Here is a 17,779-nt window from a genome sequence, read left to right as displayed (position 1 = left end):
TTGTGCATTGTGTATCTGCATTTTGCATCGACCAAACTTTCCCCATTGGCAGAAATTTCCACTCAAACATAAAGAGCAACATTCTCTTAAAATAACTCCTTGAAGATAACATTCTGTCTTGATAAGAGGTCACACTCAGATCTGGATTATGTAAACTGTCAGTAATACATCATTTGATGTACAGTCCTCTGTCTCAAAAAGTTCTTACATAACTGTGTCTTGACTTCTAACTGGCAGAGCAGTTCTCTGAGCTTTCTGAGATACTCTTCCAAGGTTATATTCCTCAAATTTTGTTTGAATGAAATTTTCCATTTCTTTTCTTAGATCAACTGATTTTTGTTGACACTTTGTTTGAGAACATATTTTGTATTATTCTTATCCTTTTAAATGTACTGAGGTTTGTTTTATCCTGGAAATCTCCTATGTGTATTTGAGAAGACTGTGTATTCTGCTGTTGTTGGGTGGAGTGCTCTATAGATGTCTATTAAATCTGGTTGGTTTATAGCATTGTTCAAGTCTTCTATTTCTTTACCAGCCTTCTATCTAGTTGTTCTATCCATTTTTGAAAATGGAGTATAGAAGTCTCCAATTATTATTGTAGAACTGTCTATTTTCCCCTTCATTTCTGTCAGTTTTTGCTTTACGTATTTTGATGATCTGTTGTTGGATGCATGTATGTTTACAATTATCATAGCTTCCTGATATAGATTGAGCCTTTTATCATTATGAACTATCCCTCTTCATCTCTAATAACATTTGTTGTTAATAGACTTTCAGTCTATTTTGTCTTATATTAGTCACCCTAGTTTCTTTTGCTGTTTGCATTATATATCATTTTCTATTCTTTTACTTTCTATTTCTTTGTATTTTTGAGTATAAAGTGTGTCTCCTGTAGACAGTATATAGTTGAACCTTTTCAAAAATCTAGTCTGACAATGTCTGTCTTTTGATCCGATTGGTTAATCCATTCACATGTAAAAGTTACTGGACTGCATTTACAATGGTCATTTTTATTTCTTATATGTCTCATGTGTTTTTTATTCCTCTAACTATTGTTTAGTGCACACACACACACAAAAGGAGTGTATGTGTTTCAAGAGGGGTAACCTGAGTTGTTCCCTATCCCGTATATGCTGAGTTTCTAACCCAGTGTTGAATACAGTATTAGATACTAGATGATCAATACAGTAGTCTTGTCAAGCAGTTCTTAAAATGTAGAGCAAGACCAGCAGAGGCAATATCACCTGGGAATTTGTTAGAGGAAAAACATTAATCTCTGTAATCAAACTTGGGTTTGATCCCAGCTCTACATTTATAGCTGTGTGATTTGGGGCAAGTCACTAAACCACTGAGTCTTGTTTCCTCATTTAATAATGCTATCTTACAGTGTTGTTGTGAAGGCTGTAAGAGATTAAGTGAGATAACGTAAATAATTCTACTACCATGTCAGGACTTCTACCATGTTAATTTTCTTTCTCACTGCCATAATATAAAAAAAACTTCTACCTGTTTTCTCTGTATTTTCAGTGTAACTACCAGCAGCTTAAATAACTTAAACCACTTCTCATTTTAGCAATTATTGAGAAGGAAAAATGCAGAAACAGGAATAGGAATAGAAAACATGAAGTTGTGTGGTAGGTTAGCAGAGAAAAAGAGAAATTCAGTCTGAGCTCATCTTTCAAGATGCCCAGAAAAATTAGCTGGCAATTTAAATACCACTTTGGATGCTGATATATGCTCCAGGTCTGAAATTATAGCAATTTTTAAAAAATCACTGTTTCTCTGTATTTTTTTATTAATACTTTTACTGAGAGTATGAAAATAATCCTGCCAGGTAGATAGGCCAGGCATTACTATCTCCATTTTGCAGGGACCTAAAGCTCAGAGGGATTAAGTGACTTGCCTGTGATTACAGGACTAGTTGGTGGGGAAGCTGGGATTGAAGCCATGTCAGTTAATTGCAAATTACACAGTTATCACAGTTTTGGGGAAGGTCTCAAAATAAAGGATGTACTGAGAGGATAAAGGTCACACTATGTATCTGGATAATACTATTTCTTTTTTTTTTAATTTTATTATTTTTTTTTATTTTTGGGTGCATTGGGTCTTCGTTGCTGTGTGTGGGCTTTCTCTGGTTGCGGTGAGTGGGGGCTACTCTTTGTTGCGGTGTGTGGGCTTCTCATTGCGGTGGCTTCTCTTGTTGTGGAGCACGGGCTCTAGGCACGCGGGCTTCAGTAGTTGTGGCACGTGGGCTCAGTAGTTGTGGCTCGCGGGCTCTAGAGCGCAGGCTCAGTAGTTGTGGCGCACGGGCTTAGTTGCTCCACGGCATGTGGGATCTTCCCGGACCAGGGCTCGAACCCTTGTCCCCTGCATTGGCAGGCGGATACTTAACCACTGCGCCACCAGGGAAGCCCTGGATAATACTGTTGAATGAATAAATATCTGATTTACAAGTAAAAATCTTGTTACAATGAACATCATTGCAGAGATTCTGTTTAAGGGGATGTCCATGCTGTTTGCAATACAGACTTCAGGAGCTGAGGGTAGAAAATTGTATGTGGATATTTATTCTGAGCAAAAGTTTAAACAACATGCATAATGTTTCTTTTTTTTTGGCTACACTGAGGGGCTTATGGAGTCTTAGTTCCCCGACCAGGGATTGAACCCGGGGCCCCCTGCAGTGAAAGCGCTGAGTCTTGACCACTGGACTGCCAGGGAATTCCGACAACATGCATAATGTTCCTGAAGTCTTCATAATTTGACTTGACTATACATGGACTTTATGGTGGTACATATATTGCTGTTTTACTGTACCATTTGAAGGTGTCACTGAGTAGAATCTGTGTACAGATTAGGTCATGTGTAAGTACACAGGACTACATTACTCAATCTCCTTAACATGCTAGACCGCAAGATTCTTGAGGGCAGAGCTTATGTTTTATACCCCCCGATCTCATAGTACCTACCACTAATGAATGGATAAATACATAAATGTGTGAGTGAATGCACTTGCCTTAAAATCATTGTCTGTTTACTCCCCTCTTGTCAAAGTACCTTTCTCTATTTCTGACCCCCAGAATCAGAAATAGACCTATACTGTCCTGTTAGTCAAAAATATTTCCACCTAACCACCTCACACTGGTTAGAATGGTCATCATTAAAAAGTCTACAAATAACAAATGCTGGAGAGGGGGTGGAGAAAAGGGAACCCTCCTATTCTGTTGGTGGGAATGTAAGTTGGTGCAGCCGCTACCGAAAACAATATGCAGGTTCCTCAAAAAACTAAAAATAGAGTTGCCGTATGATCCAGCAATCCCACTCCTGGGCATATGCCTGGACAAAACTATAATTCAAAAAGATACATGCAACCCTATGTTCATAGCAGCACTATTCACAATAGCCAAGACATGGAAATAACCTAAATGTCCATTGACAGATGAATGGATAAAGAAGATGTGGTACATATATACAATGGAATACTACTCAGCCATAAAAAAGAATGAAATAATGCCATTTGCAGCAACATGAATGGACCTAGAGATTATCATACTAAGCAAAGTAAGTCAGAAAGAGGAAGACAAATACCATATATCGCTTATATGTGGAATCTAAAATATGACACAAATGAACTTATCTATCAAACAGAAAAAGACTCACAGACATAGAAAATAGACTTGTGAAAAAAAAAAGAAAATAGACTTGTGGTTGCCAAGGGGGAGGGATGGAGTGAGGGTTTGGGGTTAGCAGAGGTAAACTATTATATATAGAATGGGTAAACAACAAAGTCCTACTGTATAGCACAGGGAAATATATTCAATATCCTGTGATAAACCATAATGGAAAAGAATATGAAAAAGAATATGTATGTATATATGTATAACTGAATCACTTTGCTGTATAGCAGAAATTAACAAAACATTGTAAATCGACTATAATTCAATAAAATAAATTTAAAAACAAACAAACAAACAAAATATTTCCACCTAGGCCCAGACTAAATTCCCTCCAGAACCAAGATCCTTTCTTCCCTGTACCACTGGTTTATCCCCTAAGTGACAGTTCAAAATGACTGTCAGTCATTTGGACCCTGTGTTGGGGTCCTCTGAACTGCTCACCTAAATTTGCTTACCACCACTTTCATTATCCCACTCAGTTCTTATGAACCAAGTTTCTGATCAAAATCAGCACAGCTTGGCCAAAAAAAAAAAAAAGAACTTGGAGATCAGGGCTCCCCAACCCCCGGGCCGTGGACCAGTACTGGTCCGTGGCCTGTTAGGAACCAAGCCGCACAGCAGGGGGTGAGAGGCAGGCGAGCAAGTGAAGCTTCATCTGCCACTCCCCATCGCTCCCCACTGCTCGCATTACCACCTGAACCATTCCCCACCCCCCACCCCCATCCGTGGAAAAATTGTCTTCCACGAACCGGTCCCTGGTGCTAAAAAGGTTGGGGACCACTGTTGTAGATGGTATTCTGCAAGGAAAGAAACATGCCTTCCTCTTTGCTTTTCCCTCTTCCTGCTGGACTGAATGTTAACTTTTCATCTTGGGCTACATGGATGAGAGCAACATATAATGGATGGCAGAATAATAAGACTGATGAAATCTTGAAATCTAAATCCCCAGTATCATCGAGCCTATGTATCAGCCCTGGACTGTATATGCTGGGACTGCCACATGAGTAACAAATAATTTCTACCTTGTTTATGTCACTATTATTGAAGTCTTGTTACAGTTTCTGAATCAAGTTTTTGCTTAACACCCTGTGCAATCTACGTGAGTGGCACTCCCTGGAGTTGTACAGCATGGCGACCTTGAACTCAACTTCCCACTAAGAGAGTAAGGTGAAGACAAGTTCAGAAAGATTAAAAACTTTTCTGAAGTCAAACTACTATGTGATGTGAGACTGAACACAGATCTACATGATACCAAATAGTGACAATACTAGATTCTATCCTAGCTTTTCACTTTGTGAAATGTTGTCCAGAAGAAAAGTTCCACTACTTATACTCTTACAGTATACGGGAAGTCGTTTCAATTCCCACCTAAAACCAGCAGCAATGGCTGTATGGGTATCAAAAACAACAACAAAAATGTGAGTATCCCTAGGATGTGTGCTGTCCTTAGTGATAGCAATGGTAATAAGGAATCCTGTTTGATTGTACTACTGTACTTCTGCAATGACACTAATATCACAGTGCACAGATACAATCTCAGCCTTCCTTCTCAATTGTCTTGCTTTGCTCCCTGGACAAGTTCCTTCTTCCCGTCTGCCATCCACAGCAAACCACACAGGCTGAGTTAGGCAGGGGAAATGGCTCCAACGAGAGCGCCCCTTGATGTTTAACAAGGTCGAGGACAGCGAGGTGTTGACCTGAGTGTGAGTGGGCAGCTGAGACAAAGCTAGGTAGTAAATCTGACATTTATTTTGGATAGAGGAAAAGAGGGTTAACCGTTACTGAGTGTCTACTATGTGTTAATCCCTGTGCTAGGCTTCCATTGTATATTGTCATTTAAACTTTACAATAACCACAGGAGGTAGGTATTATTCCCACTTACCAGTGAGAAATCAAAGACTGTAATATAAAGTCACATAGTAGGTGACAGAGCAATGATTTGAAACCAGGTCTGGCTTCAAAATCCATGTTTTTGCACTATACCTTGTGGCCTTTACACTTTTTAAAATCCTTTCAAAAACTTTATTTTCTCATTTTCAAATATATCATCTCCCTTATATAACTCTGAAGAGCATCTTCAAGAAATTTTCCAGGCCTTTAACGTGTTTGGCATGCCCAGTAAGATATTCTGCTGCAGAATCCAGCTGATCCTTTGTTGCAGTGCAACAAAATGTGCCAGTTGGCAACAAGATGAGCTTAAGCTGGAATGCAAATCAGAGTACTACTTCCTCAGTAGACAAAGTTTTACTATAGAAAAAAAGTCAACTGAACTAAACAGTGTATTCAGTGACATAATTGATTTCATTCTCTCAAAAGCTCCTTATTTCATTGCCAGCTGATCATAGTTTGTTGACCTGTACTGTTCTGATCATTGTGCTTTGGGAGAAAATAGAGTACATTTTCATAATCCCACCTGGAACACCTCTACAATGAGAACTCATTGTATGTACTATTTCATTTTGTAAATAGAAAAGAAAGGAGAAAAGCTAAATTTCCAACAAAAATGTGTAATCTGACATAAAGTAAATATATTACTCAGGATTCATCTATTGATTGAGTCATTCATTCATTCATTCAAGACTAGTATACAAAGAGAGATATTTAGGACTGTCTCTGCCTTCTTCTAAGGAGGGGATGGGGTAGGTAAGCACCAATTTAAAGAAAAATCATTATAGTAAAATGTGATTATCCTTGATTCCTTTTTGTCTTCCCGTATCAATTCATCAGCAAATTCTTTTGGCTCTTATCTTCAAAATATAACCAGAATTTTTGCTACATCCTTCCACCCAGGGCAACTGCACTTCACAAGTCCAGAGGACGTCATTTGCATTTTATTGTATTTATTGTATTTATTTATTTATTTATTTGGCTGCATCGGGTCTTGGTTGCAGGATCTTCATTGTGGTATTTTGGCATGTGGGATCTTCCGTTGCAGCGTGCGGGCTCTTCACTGCGGTGCATAGGCTTCTTTCTTGTTGTGGCGTGCGGGCTCAGTAGTTGCAGCACGCGGGCTTAGTTGCCCCACGGCATGTGGGATCTTAGTTCCTCGACCAGGGGTCGAAGCCACGTCCCCTGCACTGGAAGGCGAGTTCTTAGCTACTGGACCGCCAGGGAAGTCCTGTCATTTGCATTTTGGTCTCCATGAATAGTGTCCTGTTTCCACAGCTCTCCACCCTCTGCACTCCCTCCTCTATCTATCTCCCTAGACCAAGCTACCATCATCTTGTTTAACTTCTTGTTTCTACTTTTGCTCCACCACTCTTGCTTATTCTCCCCACAGCAGCCCGTGTCACTGCACTGCTCAAAAGCCTCCAATGGCTTCTCATCCCACACAGAAGAACACTGAGTCCTTCCTGTAGCCTGCAAGACCCACCTTATCTGAAGTAGGCGACAAGGTCATTTTCTAAAAATGACAGGGGATAGGCTGAGTTGGGGACAGGAATAGCATGGTGAGCAATTGAAATAGTCACATATTGAGAGGAACAGGAGGGGGAGCTGACAGGTAAAAGGATTGTCAGGGGCCCAATCCTTTAATACCATTAATTTCTAGTAGTTCCAGTCTGAAATGTGCAGTCTTCTCTAACCATGCCATGAGGGTAAGGGTAAATGTAAGGGTAGAGAAAAATGCATGCTAGTTTTTGCTGCAAATCAAATTCTCCCAATACTTAATGACTTAAAACAGCAAACATTTATTATTTCTCATGATTCTATGTGTCAGCTGGGTGGTTCTTCTGTTCTGGGCCAGCTCAGTTGGATTAAATGGTCTAGGATGGCCTTTTTCAAATACTTGATGGTTGGTAGACTGGTTGTTGTGGAGAGACCTCAGCTGGGCCTTGTTATTTCTGCTTCAAATGTCCTCTCCTTCTCCAGCAGGCTAGCTCAGGCTTCTTCACTTAGTGAGCTCAGTGTTCCAAAGAGCAGGAAGAGCAAACCTCACATGTGCCCGCATCTTTTAAGCCATTGCTCAAGTCATAGTTGCTAATGTCCCTTGACTAAAGCAAGAAACACTATCAAGCCCAGAGCCAGTGTGAGAGGCGACAACACAAGGTCATAGATACAGGGAGGAGTGAAAGAACTGGGGGAAATACTACCATGGGAAGGTAAATTACGCATTGAACTAGGCTTAGGGTTTTCTGGGCGGGGTCAGAGAAGGCTAAGGCTGCAAGGAAGTACAGAGTTTTGGTGAAAAAGTATGTTGTTTTCATGAACAACCACGGGCTGCAGCTGAGAAGAAAAGGAAATGAGATCGGGGGTGTTTACAGACCGGGAGAAAATGATGTTGCGACGATTTTGGAACCCATTCCAACATGGACAGGTGCCATTCCCACACCAACAAGCAATTCTTGGGCACCAGCTGGGTGTCCTACAATTTAACTCAATTCTCAATTCAACAGGTTAACGGCACAGTCTTACAAGACTGCCCACCCCGCTTCGGATGTCAATCACAATTATGCTTACTGGGTTTAGATCTATATTGAAGATGTCTGAAAGAATAAGGAACAACAAAGTGATATAAATTGAACGCATGAAACGTACATGATGTTATAAAGCAATGTAACCTCAATAAAAAATAAAGTTTAAGAAGTGACAGAAACTGAAAAAGGACGAAATGGAACTTTTAGAAATAAAAAACATAGCAATCAAAATTCAAAAAAATCATTGGATGGATTTAATCGATTAGTCACAGATGGAAAGAAAATTAATAAAATGCTATGGACACCTTTCTAGGTTTGAGGTACTCATATTTTTCTGTTCCATTTTATTCTATCTGAATTTTGAAATTCCTAGATGGTTGAGACCCAATAAACTGATTTCACACCTCCCATGCTATCTTTTATTCAATATAATTTAATTAAAACTGATGATTGCACCATTTAATGTAACAGTGTAAGGGAAATACAATTTTATTTTAAAAAAACCTTTCATTACAAGACAAAGTTGAGGACTGAAATTTGTATCTCAGACAAATCCCTTAGGTGCTGGTTTCTCCAGAATAAACTAGATGCAGCTGACTTCATTAACGCCTCCCCTGTGGCTCTTTCACTCTTGGGCAGAAAGAGGAATCAGACTTACCTTAGGTAGAAGGTAAGTTCAGTTTTTAGTCTGACCTGGGGGTCGATAACATTTTCCATTGGGAAATTTTTAAACTAGTGAAGTGCCACGTATGAAGTAAACTTAGTTAAGGTAACTGTAAGTATAGAATTAATACAGAGTTTATTAGACTCAATATTATATTTGGAAGGACTCATTGATTTCCACTGGTTACTAGTATTCACTAAGCTGCGAGGAGACAAGAAAAATAAGGTCTATGGAATTTTTCATAAAGCTGATTTATTTATTTAAAAGGACTGACTTTTTAGAGGATATGTTTTTTATTTTTATTTTGGGGGTCAAAATATAATTATTAAATGAAATGAGGCTAATAGAAAATGGCAGTTGTTTTTGGTTTTGTCTCACAGATTGTTGAAATTTTAAAATTGCTGTCATGTTGAGTCCCAAAATTATTTTGAAAATTTAGACTGACCCACAAAGTTCAAAAGACTGGGAATACCATCAATGTTGTCTACTATTATTTATTCAGCCAACAAATATTATGAGGGCCCCCGATGTGCTAAGAAATGGGCACAAATAAGAAAATGACTGCACTGTATGCCCTCCTGCTTACAGTGAGAAAGGGACACATTGATCTGTAGTTACTAACAAGTTAAGTAGTGTTAGGTCTTCTGGGAGCAGGTGTGAGGGAAAGCCTGTTTGGAGAATCTACCTCTTAGTGAAAGAAGAAATGAAGCTGAGCTGTCTTGAAAATGCACAGGTATTTGCCTGCTGATGAGGGAAAAGCAATGGAGGCAAGAGAAAATTTTAAATAGTTCTAGATGGCCAGAGTTGGGGTATCCACTAAAGACTAAGATAAGGAGAGGATGAAAAGGGAGGTAACTCAAGATAAAAGAGGTCTTACAGGGACTTCCCTGGTGGCACAGTGGATAAGACTCTGTGCTTCCAATGCAAGTGGCCTGGGTTCAATCCCTGGTCAGGGAACTAGATCCCACATGCATGCCACAACTAAGAGTTTGCATGCCACAAATAAGGAGCCCTGGAGCCGCAACTAAGAAGCCCACCTGCCGCAACTAAGGAGCCTGCCTGCCGCAGCTAAGACACGACACAACCAAATAAATAAATAAATATTAAAAAAAAAAAGGTCTTATAGGCTCAGCTAAGGACTTTGATTTTTTTTTAAATAATTGTGATAAAAAACACAACATAAAATTTACCATTTTAACCATTTTTAAGTGTACAGTTCAGTAGTGTTAGGTATAGTCACATTGTTGTGAAATAAGAACTTGACTATCCTATAAGCAACTGAGATGAATGGAATGGAAAGATTTTAGGCTAGGATTGGAGATTTAGGAAGATTGTTTTAGAAAGTGAGGGTCATAGGAGGCAAGGAATGTAGGTTAGAAAGACCGGAAGAGATTAAAGGACTTAAAGGCTTGTGGGAGTGATGTGAGTTGGGGTAGGTTTCTGGCTTGGTTGCAGGGTTTTTTGCCAGACGGGAAGTTAGAGAAGGGAACTCAACATACCAAGCCTGTATGGGCCAGCTTTCCAGGGACGTCACACTTGAAGCTAGCAGGCCAAATCTAGCCAGAATGTATTTCGTTATCCCCTGCAATTAAAATAAACTTTTCTTGAAAAATTGAAGTATCTGGGAACACTGGAACCATAGTCCGTCAGGGAGAAAATGAGCAGCACTTAAAACAAACAAAAAATCCAACACTTTTTATTAATGTATAAGAAACTTACAGAAAAGTACACAAGTAAGCGTACAGCTTGATGGATGTTCACAAAGCGAACGTACTCCACTAACCAGCATCCTTATCAACAAACAGAACCTTACCAATATCTCAGAAGTTATACTTATTTAATCCTAACAATCTTACGCGATAGAGCACACTACTGCCTCCATTTTAAATACGAGGAAACTGAAGCATAGACAGGTCACAAGGCTAAATACTGAAATTAGCTTATGAACCTAGATCTGCTGTCTGATCTCTAATCCCACGCTGCCGGAGAAGAAACAGGCTTGAAGGTGAGTTCAGCTTCGAACGATGCTGAGTGGGCGTCCTCCCACGGAAACCTACTTCCGGGCGTCAGAGCCACGGGAACCTCAGGTAACCAAGGAGTCCGCACCTCAGTTTGCCAGCGCCCCCGCCTCCGAGCGCGGCCCCACCCAGCGAGCGGCCCGCGGCGTGCTGCGCAGCCTCCCCCCACTTGAGGGCGCTGTCGCAGCCACGGTCAGACGCGTGCCTCTCTCTGTTGTCGCGATATTCTTGAGGCCGGAAGAACGTAAGATCGAAGGTCACGTAGACAGAGCGTCCCGCCCCGCACCCCTAAGATCTCGCGCGAGTTTAATTTCAGCCCTTTTGGCTCTCGGAGCAGCAATATGGCGGTCGGAAAGAATAAGCGCCTTACGAAAGGCGGTAAAAAGGGAGCCAAGAAGAAAGTGTAAGTGGCAACTATCGTGGCCCCCCCGGTTTTGGGGGTCCTACTGGAGTCGGCGGGCGGTTTCTCAGTCGTGGTGTGGGCCGGATGGCGAGGATGCTAGTTGGATTGCGCGGGCCGTGCCGGGTTGGTAAATTCCGAACCGCGGCCTGGCGGATCCGGGTGCTGCTTTGCGGCGGACCCGCTGCTTCCCCCCTGGCCTTGTGGGCCTTATGTGCGCCCCTTTTGAGTCGGATTGCTGCCGCGACTGGGGACTGGCGTGTTCCGTTTTGTGGGCTCACGGGCCTCGTAAGTTCCTCGGCTAATGCCCTTCCAAGAGCTGGAGTTGTGAAAGGCACTTTTCTTGTCCAGCCGGGACCTCGCGTCCCTCCCCTGCTTGGGCCGGGTGGAACCTGGGAGCTCCTGATAGCTTGAGGCCCTAAGGAGCCCGGGTTACCAGTATGTGTCTTCATGTACCAGTAAAGTTGAGGAGACGTGCATGTTGTTTGGAGGCAGTGTTGCCGGTATAGTGGAAGCACTGATGGGTGGGTGGGGGGGGTGGGAGTGTATATGTTCGTGGCATAATTTACCAAAGTGTCAGGCCTGCACAGTGAAATAGACATGGTGGGAAGAACTAGATTTTACATATGCGCCCCTCACCTGAGAGGAATAGTTTACACCAGTGTCTGCATGTCAGTTAGCCTTTTAGAGTAATTGGAATGAGGGAAGTTAAAAAAATTATGTGATCGATAAAATTTAAGCATGTTTTTAAATCCAGGGTTGACCCATTTTCTAAGAAAGATTGGTATGATGTGAAAGCACCAGCTATGTTCAATATAAGAAATATTGGGAAAACACTAGTCACAAGAACTCAAGGAACCAGTGAGTATATTATTCTTCGTTTGTATTTTTCTTAAACTGAGACATGTATGTATTTTGGTCTACTTGGTCTACTTTTCGTTCTGTGGTGGGATACATTAAGGAAGTGTCAGCTCTTGGTTGCAGCTTTGGGCCCTTTGGGGCTTGTTTTTAGTACAGCACTTGTAGAAGCAAGATGGCACTTTTAGAATTACCAATGAAATGTGCATGGGTAGTTTTGAGCTTCTAATGAGCCCTGTCAGTAAGTCGTTGGTGTCCATGTGGATTTGGTTGACAAAAGTTAAGGTCTTTATAATTTATCATTAGGTTTCTAAACTTAATGCTTGAATATTAACTTAGCTGGGTTGACTTTGCTTATGTGGTTCCTAACGTTAACAATTGATTCTTGTTTTATAGAAATCGCATCTGATGGCCTCAAGGGTCGTGTGTTTGAAGTGAGCCTTGCTGATCTGCAGAACGATGAAGTTGCATTTAGAAAATTCAAGCTTATTACTGAGGATGTTCAGGGCAAAAACTGCCTGACTAATTTCCATGGCATGGATCTTACCCGTGACAAAATGTGCTCCATGGTCAAAAAATGGCAGGTGAGAACAAAAGTTCTCTAAAGTGCATGGTGCTGTGCTGTGCATGACCAAAGATGTCATGATTTAATGTCAGGAAAGGAGCGTGTTGTGCATTTGACGTTTAGATTTCATTTTAAGTCCTTGATGTTTTCTTGCTGTTATTAAGTGTGCACTCTTGGATCGGCACTGTTGAACTTGAGCAACAGCAGTGAGGCTGTTTAAATTAAATTTAGTTATTTGTTTAAATTGAGTTCAAGATTTAATATTGGATTATCATCAAGGTTTTTTTGCTGCATGGATTAGTGGCTGGTTGAAGAACATTTAGGTGCAGGTTTGCAGTTTTAGCTTTGCCTGTCCTCAGAATACCTTTGGACATCAGAATCTAGTGAATTTTTTAGTGAAAGGATGGATTGGGCTAGTTTTGATTATCTATTGTGCTATAATAGGAGTGGCAGAGCCTCTGGTGTGAGACTGAAATTTTGGCTCTTTTTCCCAGTTATGTTCTCTTTGGAAAGTAACTTAAAGCTTGCTAAGCCTTGGTTTCTTTATCTGTAAAATGTAGGTAAGGATATTAGCTCATGGGGCTTCCCTGGTGGCTGCGGTGGTTAAGAATCCGCCTGCCAATGCAGGGGACTGGGTTCGAGCCCTGGACCGGGAATATCCCACATGCCGCAGAGCAACTAAGCCTGTGCGCCACAACTACTGAGCCTGTGCTCTAGGGCCCTCGAGTCACAACTAGTGAAGCCTGCGCGCCTAGAGCCCGTGCTCCGCAATAAGAGAAGCCACCTCAGTGAGAAGCCTGCACACCACAACAAAGAGTAACCCCTGCTTGTCACAACTAGAGAAAGCCCCCGCGCAGCAACGAAGACACAGCTCAGCCAAAAAAAAAAAGAATATTAGCTCATGGAATTATGAGGATGAAATAAAAGATCCATGTAAACATGCTTAGTACAGAGCTTGACACAGAAAGCATTAGTACCCATTGGTTTAACTACAGGAAATAATGGTTCAGATGTGTCTGGCTAACCATCCCATTTGGGGATGTTTTTTGCGTGGGAATGAATGATGACAAAATGTTTCAGTCCTGTATGATACGATTATACCGTTACATTTATTTCTGATACTCTCCTAAGGTTTTATAGTTGCATTTCTGGAAATATTTTAAGGTCCTTTCACTATAATTGTATTATATTCATTTTTTAGACTAAGATAAAGTTAACAAAATGCAAAGAAGGCAATTCAGTTTTTGTTGGTACCTAAGATAGTTTTTGTTTTTTGAATTTAGGTAGTAATAAGACTAATGGTGGATTTTTAAAAATTATAGTTGTGAAATTGAATATTTAATCCTCAGCTTGGCTTTAGTTTGGAACATAAAGGACATTTAAAAATATATGTATTTAGTGTTATTACAACATTTCAACTATTCAGAACACATTTTTTAAAATGGAATAGGTTTAGATGTCGGTATTGTAGAGTCCCTTAGAACCTATTTTTCTCTTCCTTGCAGAGTTAAAGAATTGATTGGGGGAGGAGCAGGTGGTTAAAGGCTGGCATGTGTCTGTAAAAAGCATGTGTATGTGAAAGGGGGGGTTGCTGTGGGGAGATAGTGCTAATGAGATAGAGAAGTTACCTAGAGGGGAGGGGGGAAGACAGCTGAGAGGACTCCGTACTTATTTAATTAGATATGGAGGATAGTAAGAATTTGGGGTAATTGTTGGTAAGTTCACTTCAAGGAGGTTAACTCTGTAAATTAGTCATTTATGTTATACTTAATATGTGTAATGAGTCCTTGGCCTCCACTTAAAAAAAATTTTTTTTTTAATTTATTATTTTTGGCTGTGTTGGGTCTTCGTTGCTGCACGCTGACTTCCTCTAGTTGTGGTGAGCGGGGGCTACTCTTCGTTGCGGTGCGCGGGCTTCTCATTGCGGTGGCTTCTCTTGTTGCGGAGCATGGGCTCTAGGTGCACGGGCTTCAGTAGTTGTGGCACGTGGGCTTCAGTAGTTGTGGCTCGTAGGCTCTAGAGTGCAGGCTCAATAGTTGTGGCGCACGGGCTTAGTTGCTCCGTGGCATGTGGGATCTTCCCGGACCAGGGCTTGAACCTGTGTCCCCTGAATTGGCAGGCGGATTCTTAACCACTGTGACACCAGGGAAGCCCCACTTTTTTTTAAATTAGAATTTGAGAGGTAAAAATAGGTAACATTAAAACCTGGCGCGTCTTTGTTTCACTAGACCATGATTGAAGCTCACGTTGATGTCAAGACTACCGATGGATATTTGCTTCGTCTCTTCTGTGTGGGTTTTACTAAAAAACGCAACAATCAGATTCGGAAGACCTCTTATGCCCAGCACCAGCAGGTCCGCCAGATCCGCAAGAAGATGATGGAAATCATGACCCGAGAGGTGCAGACAAATGACTTGAAAGAGGTGGTCAATAAATTGTAAGTGTTTTCCCTCACAACACAACCCTCAGATGAGACAAGGTGGGGTCAGACCTATGTTTAAATTCTGTCTGAAACCGTCTAGCTGCATCTCTTGAAATGAAAGCATATTAAGCGTTCAGTAAATGTTATTTGTTGGTTTATTTATCCTTTTTTTGGATGAAGCTCTCTCCTGGCAGTGAGACTTGAAGCCCAGGACTTGCCTTTGCCTTAGAAAATGCATTGAATAGATAAACCCTTCACAATCAGTTATGTATGGGGATAAGTGATGATAAAATGTTTCGGTCCCAGATGATGTCTGATGATAAAACTTAACATTTTTCTGATGTTCCCATGCAGTTGGCTAAGAGGGGTGTATGAAAAAGGCATAAGGCTTGGACTCAGAAGGCTCAAGTGCTAATTTTGCTACTAGCTAGCTGTATAATTCAGATTATTAACCTTCACCTATGAAGGGGCAATAATAGAATGAGGATTACTGTGGATTAAATGAAGTGTAGGTTTATTCTAATTTATCATTACTGGTTTGCAGGATTCCAGACAGCATTGGAAAAGACATAGAAAAGGCCTGCCAATCTATTTATCCACTCCATGATGTCTTTGTTAGAAAAGTAAAAATGCTGAAGAAGCCCAAGTTTGAATGTAAGTGAGAAACCACAGGATTCCTGAAAGAAAAAATTGTGTGGACAAATACGTTGTTTGGTGGTTTTATGATGTTGTTTTGAGGCCAAGATGATGGCACTTTTTTTGTCTTGCCTACATAGTATTGAAGACAACTGTTTCAGGATATGGTATGCTATAACTAACAAAATTTTTTCTTCTTTTTAGTGGGAAAACTCATGGAGCTACATGGTGAAGGCAGTAGTTCTGGAAAAGCTACTGGGGACGAGACAGGTGCTAAAGTTGAACGAGCTGATGGATATGAGCCACCAGTCCAGGAATCTGTTTAAAAATCAGACTTTTAATGGCGACTAATAAAAGACCTCATTTGTGATATTTTATTTCTGATCAGTCTTTTTAAATAATCTGACAATAATCAGGTGTTCTGATTTGATAGTAATGTGAATTTTTCTGACCTTTTGTGGGGATTTTATTCACTGCTCTTAGTTACTAAGTAGCTGAGAAAGGGTAGTGATCTGTTCTCAACTGGAATGGTCTGGACATGTTAGAGATGGTGAATAAAAGGAAACACTTTCTTTACATGGGTTAAGTTTTTAAGGTGGTTCTCACATCATCTAGAAGGTTTGTTAAAACATTGCAGGGCCCTGCCCCTGGAGTTTCTGATTTAGTAGTTTTAGGGTGACCTCTGGAAATTTGCATTTTTAACAGATTTTCAGGTGATGCTCGTGGTCAGAGACCATGCTTTGTGAACCACTGTGCTAGACTGATAACATAGTGGAAACAGAAGAGCACAATGGCATTTAGGTTTTTGTTTTTTGTTTTCTTTTGGTTTTTAAAAATCTAAATGCTCTCTTTTCTCTAGCAGTAAATGCCCCGCTGTATCCCTTAATGGTCAAGCTGAAGTTGGCTAGAGAGATAGAGAAATTGGTTATTGGTCTGCTATTAAGTGGGCATTTAATGCTGCCCACTATCCAGTATTTCCTCCTAGTCGGTCACCCATTCTGTTCTATACCTCTTCTCCCAAACCTCCAACTTTCTCATTCTCAGTTCAGCTGATGACCTTGCTGCTTGAGAACGGATGACAAGAGAACCTCATAAATGCCTGTTATTTCTACCCTGCCATCTGTGCATGTATTTCTCACTTTTTCTGCCTTCCCTCTTGTAACTGGGTGAATTGTGCAAGGACAAGCATCAGATTCCACCTTCTCTTGCCTAGTCAAGTTCTTGGCTCCACCAATTGTCACCTTTATCAGTATTCCTTCTACAAGTCCTATCAGCATACAAACATCCTCTGCCCTTCCAGATATCCCCCTATTCAGATCCCTTATAGCAAAGCTCAAAAGAGTTAACCATATGTCTTGTATTTAATTTTACTTTTCTTGAATCTGCTGCAACCACTCTAAGGAAACTGTTGCCGTCAAAATTACCAGATGTCATTGCTAAGTCCAGTGGTTCATTCTTGGCCTTCATTTTACTTGATCTCTATTAGTGACATTTGACAGTTGATTTTCCCTGTGTTTCTTAACTGTCTTCTGGAATTGCACCTCGGTTTTTCCTCCCATGTTGCTGGCTACTCTACTTTGCTAGTTTGTTTCAGGCCTTAGTGTTAGAGAGCCCTAGGGCTTAGTCCCTGGGCGTTTGCCAATACTCTTTCTAGATATTCTTACTCAATTTCTTGGTTTTAAATAAACTGTCAGATTTTTACTTCTAATCTGTATCTTTCTTTCAACTCCAGGTTTGCCTATCCAACTCCCTACTTGATTGATACCTTCATTGGATGTCAGTGAGGCATTTAACATGTCTGAAATGGTTTTCCTGAGGGCAACAATTTTATCCACCCTTCTGTTTTAAACCAAAAAGTCCTCTGTGGTCATCCTTGACCATTCACAGTTCATTCCAAATATATCTGGAATCTAACCAGTTCTTACTACCTCCGTTGCTATCACTTTGGAGCAAGTCATTACCAACCTGGATTTTTGTTGCTTACCTGGTCTCCCTGTGTCATCATGTCCCTGTCTGTCCCCCTGCCCACACACTTTGTGGAAGTTTATTTTAGATGGTCAGCTCACCCAAAAGGTCTCATGTGATCTTGCCTCTGACCTGTCTCTTACTACCACTTCCCTTACTCTT

The 17,779-nt window shown here is 40.8% G+C and overlaps 2 protein-coding genes and 2 non-coding genes across 4 annotated transcripts in view; 3 read left to right on the top strand and 1 right to left on the bottom strand.

The window, feature by feature from the left end:
• Nucleotides 1-8,806, bottom strand: part of LOC133091842 (zinc finger protein 706-like) — a 28,815-nt gene extending 20,009 nt beyond the window's left edge. Inside the window, exon 1 of the mRNA XM_061191036.1 lies at nt 8,748-8,806. Coding sequence (XP_061047019.1) covers nt 8,748-8,806 — 59 coding nt within the window. The remainder of the gene's footprint in view (nt 1-8,747) is intronic.
• A 2,269-nt stretch (nt 8,807-11,075) lies between these two features.
• Nucleotides 11,076-16,029, top strand: RPS3A (ribosomal protein S3A). Its single transcript, XM_061192550.1, has 6 exons — nt 11,076-11,174; nt 11,929-12,032; nt 12,426-12,613; nt 14,823-15,031; nt 15,561-15,670; nt 15,857-16,029. Exons 1-6 carry the CDS (start codon nt 11,113-11,115, stop codon nt 15,976-15,978), a joined length of 795 nt encoding a protein of 264 aa, XP_061048533.1. The 5' UTR covers nt 11,076-11,112; the 3' UTR covers nt 15,979-16,029.
• Nucleotides 13,650-13,717, top strand: LOC133092878 (small nucleolar RNA SNORD73). The gene has a single exon (XR_009701221.1). It is a non-coding gene; the product is annotated as a small nucleolar RNA SNORD73 (small nucleolar RNA).
• Nucleotides 15,292-15,361, top strand: LOC133092877 (small nucleolar RNA SNORD73). Its single transcript, XR_009701220.1, has one exon. It is a non-coding gene; the product is annotated as a small nucleolar RNA SNORD73 (small nucleolar RNA).
• Nucleotides 16,030-17,779: the final 1,750 nt, after the last annotated feature.

The sequence above is a fragment of the Eubalaena glacialis genome, chromosome 5 (genome assembly GCF_028564815.1).
Source record: "Eubalaena glacialis isolate mEubGla1 chromosome 5, mEubGla1.1.hap2.+ XY, whole genome shotgun sequence".
NCBI lineage: Eukaryota > Metazoa > Chordata > Mammalia > Artiodactyla > Balaenidae > Eubalaena > Eubalaena glacialis.
The sequence above is the reverse complement of the archived record's forward strand: the minus strand, read 5'-3'. Positions and strand labels throughout refer to the sequence as shown.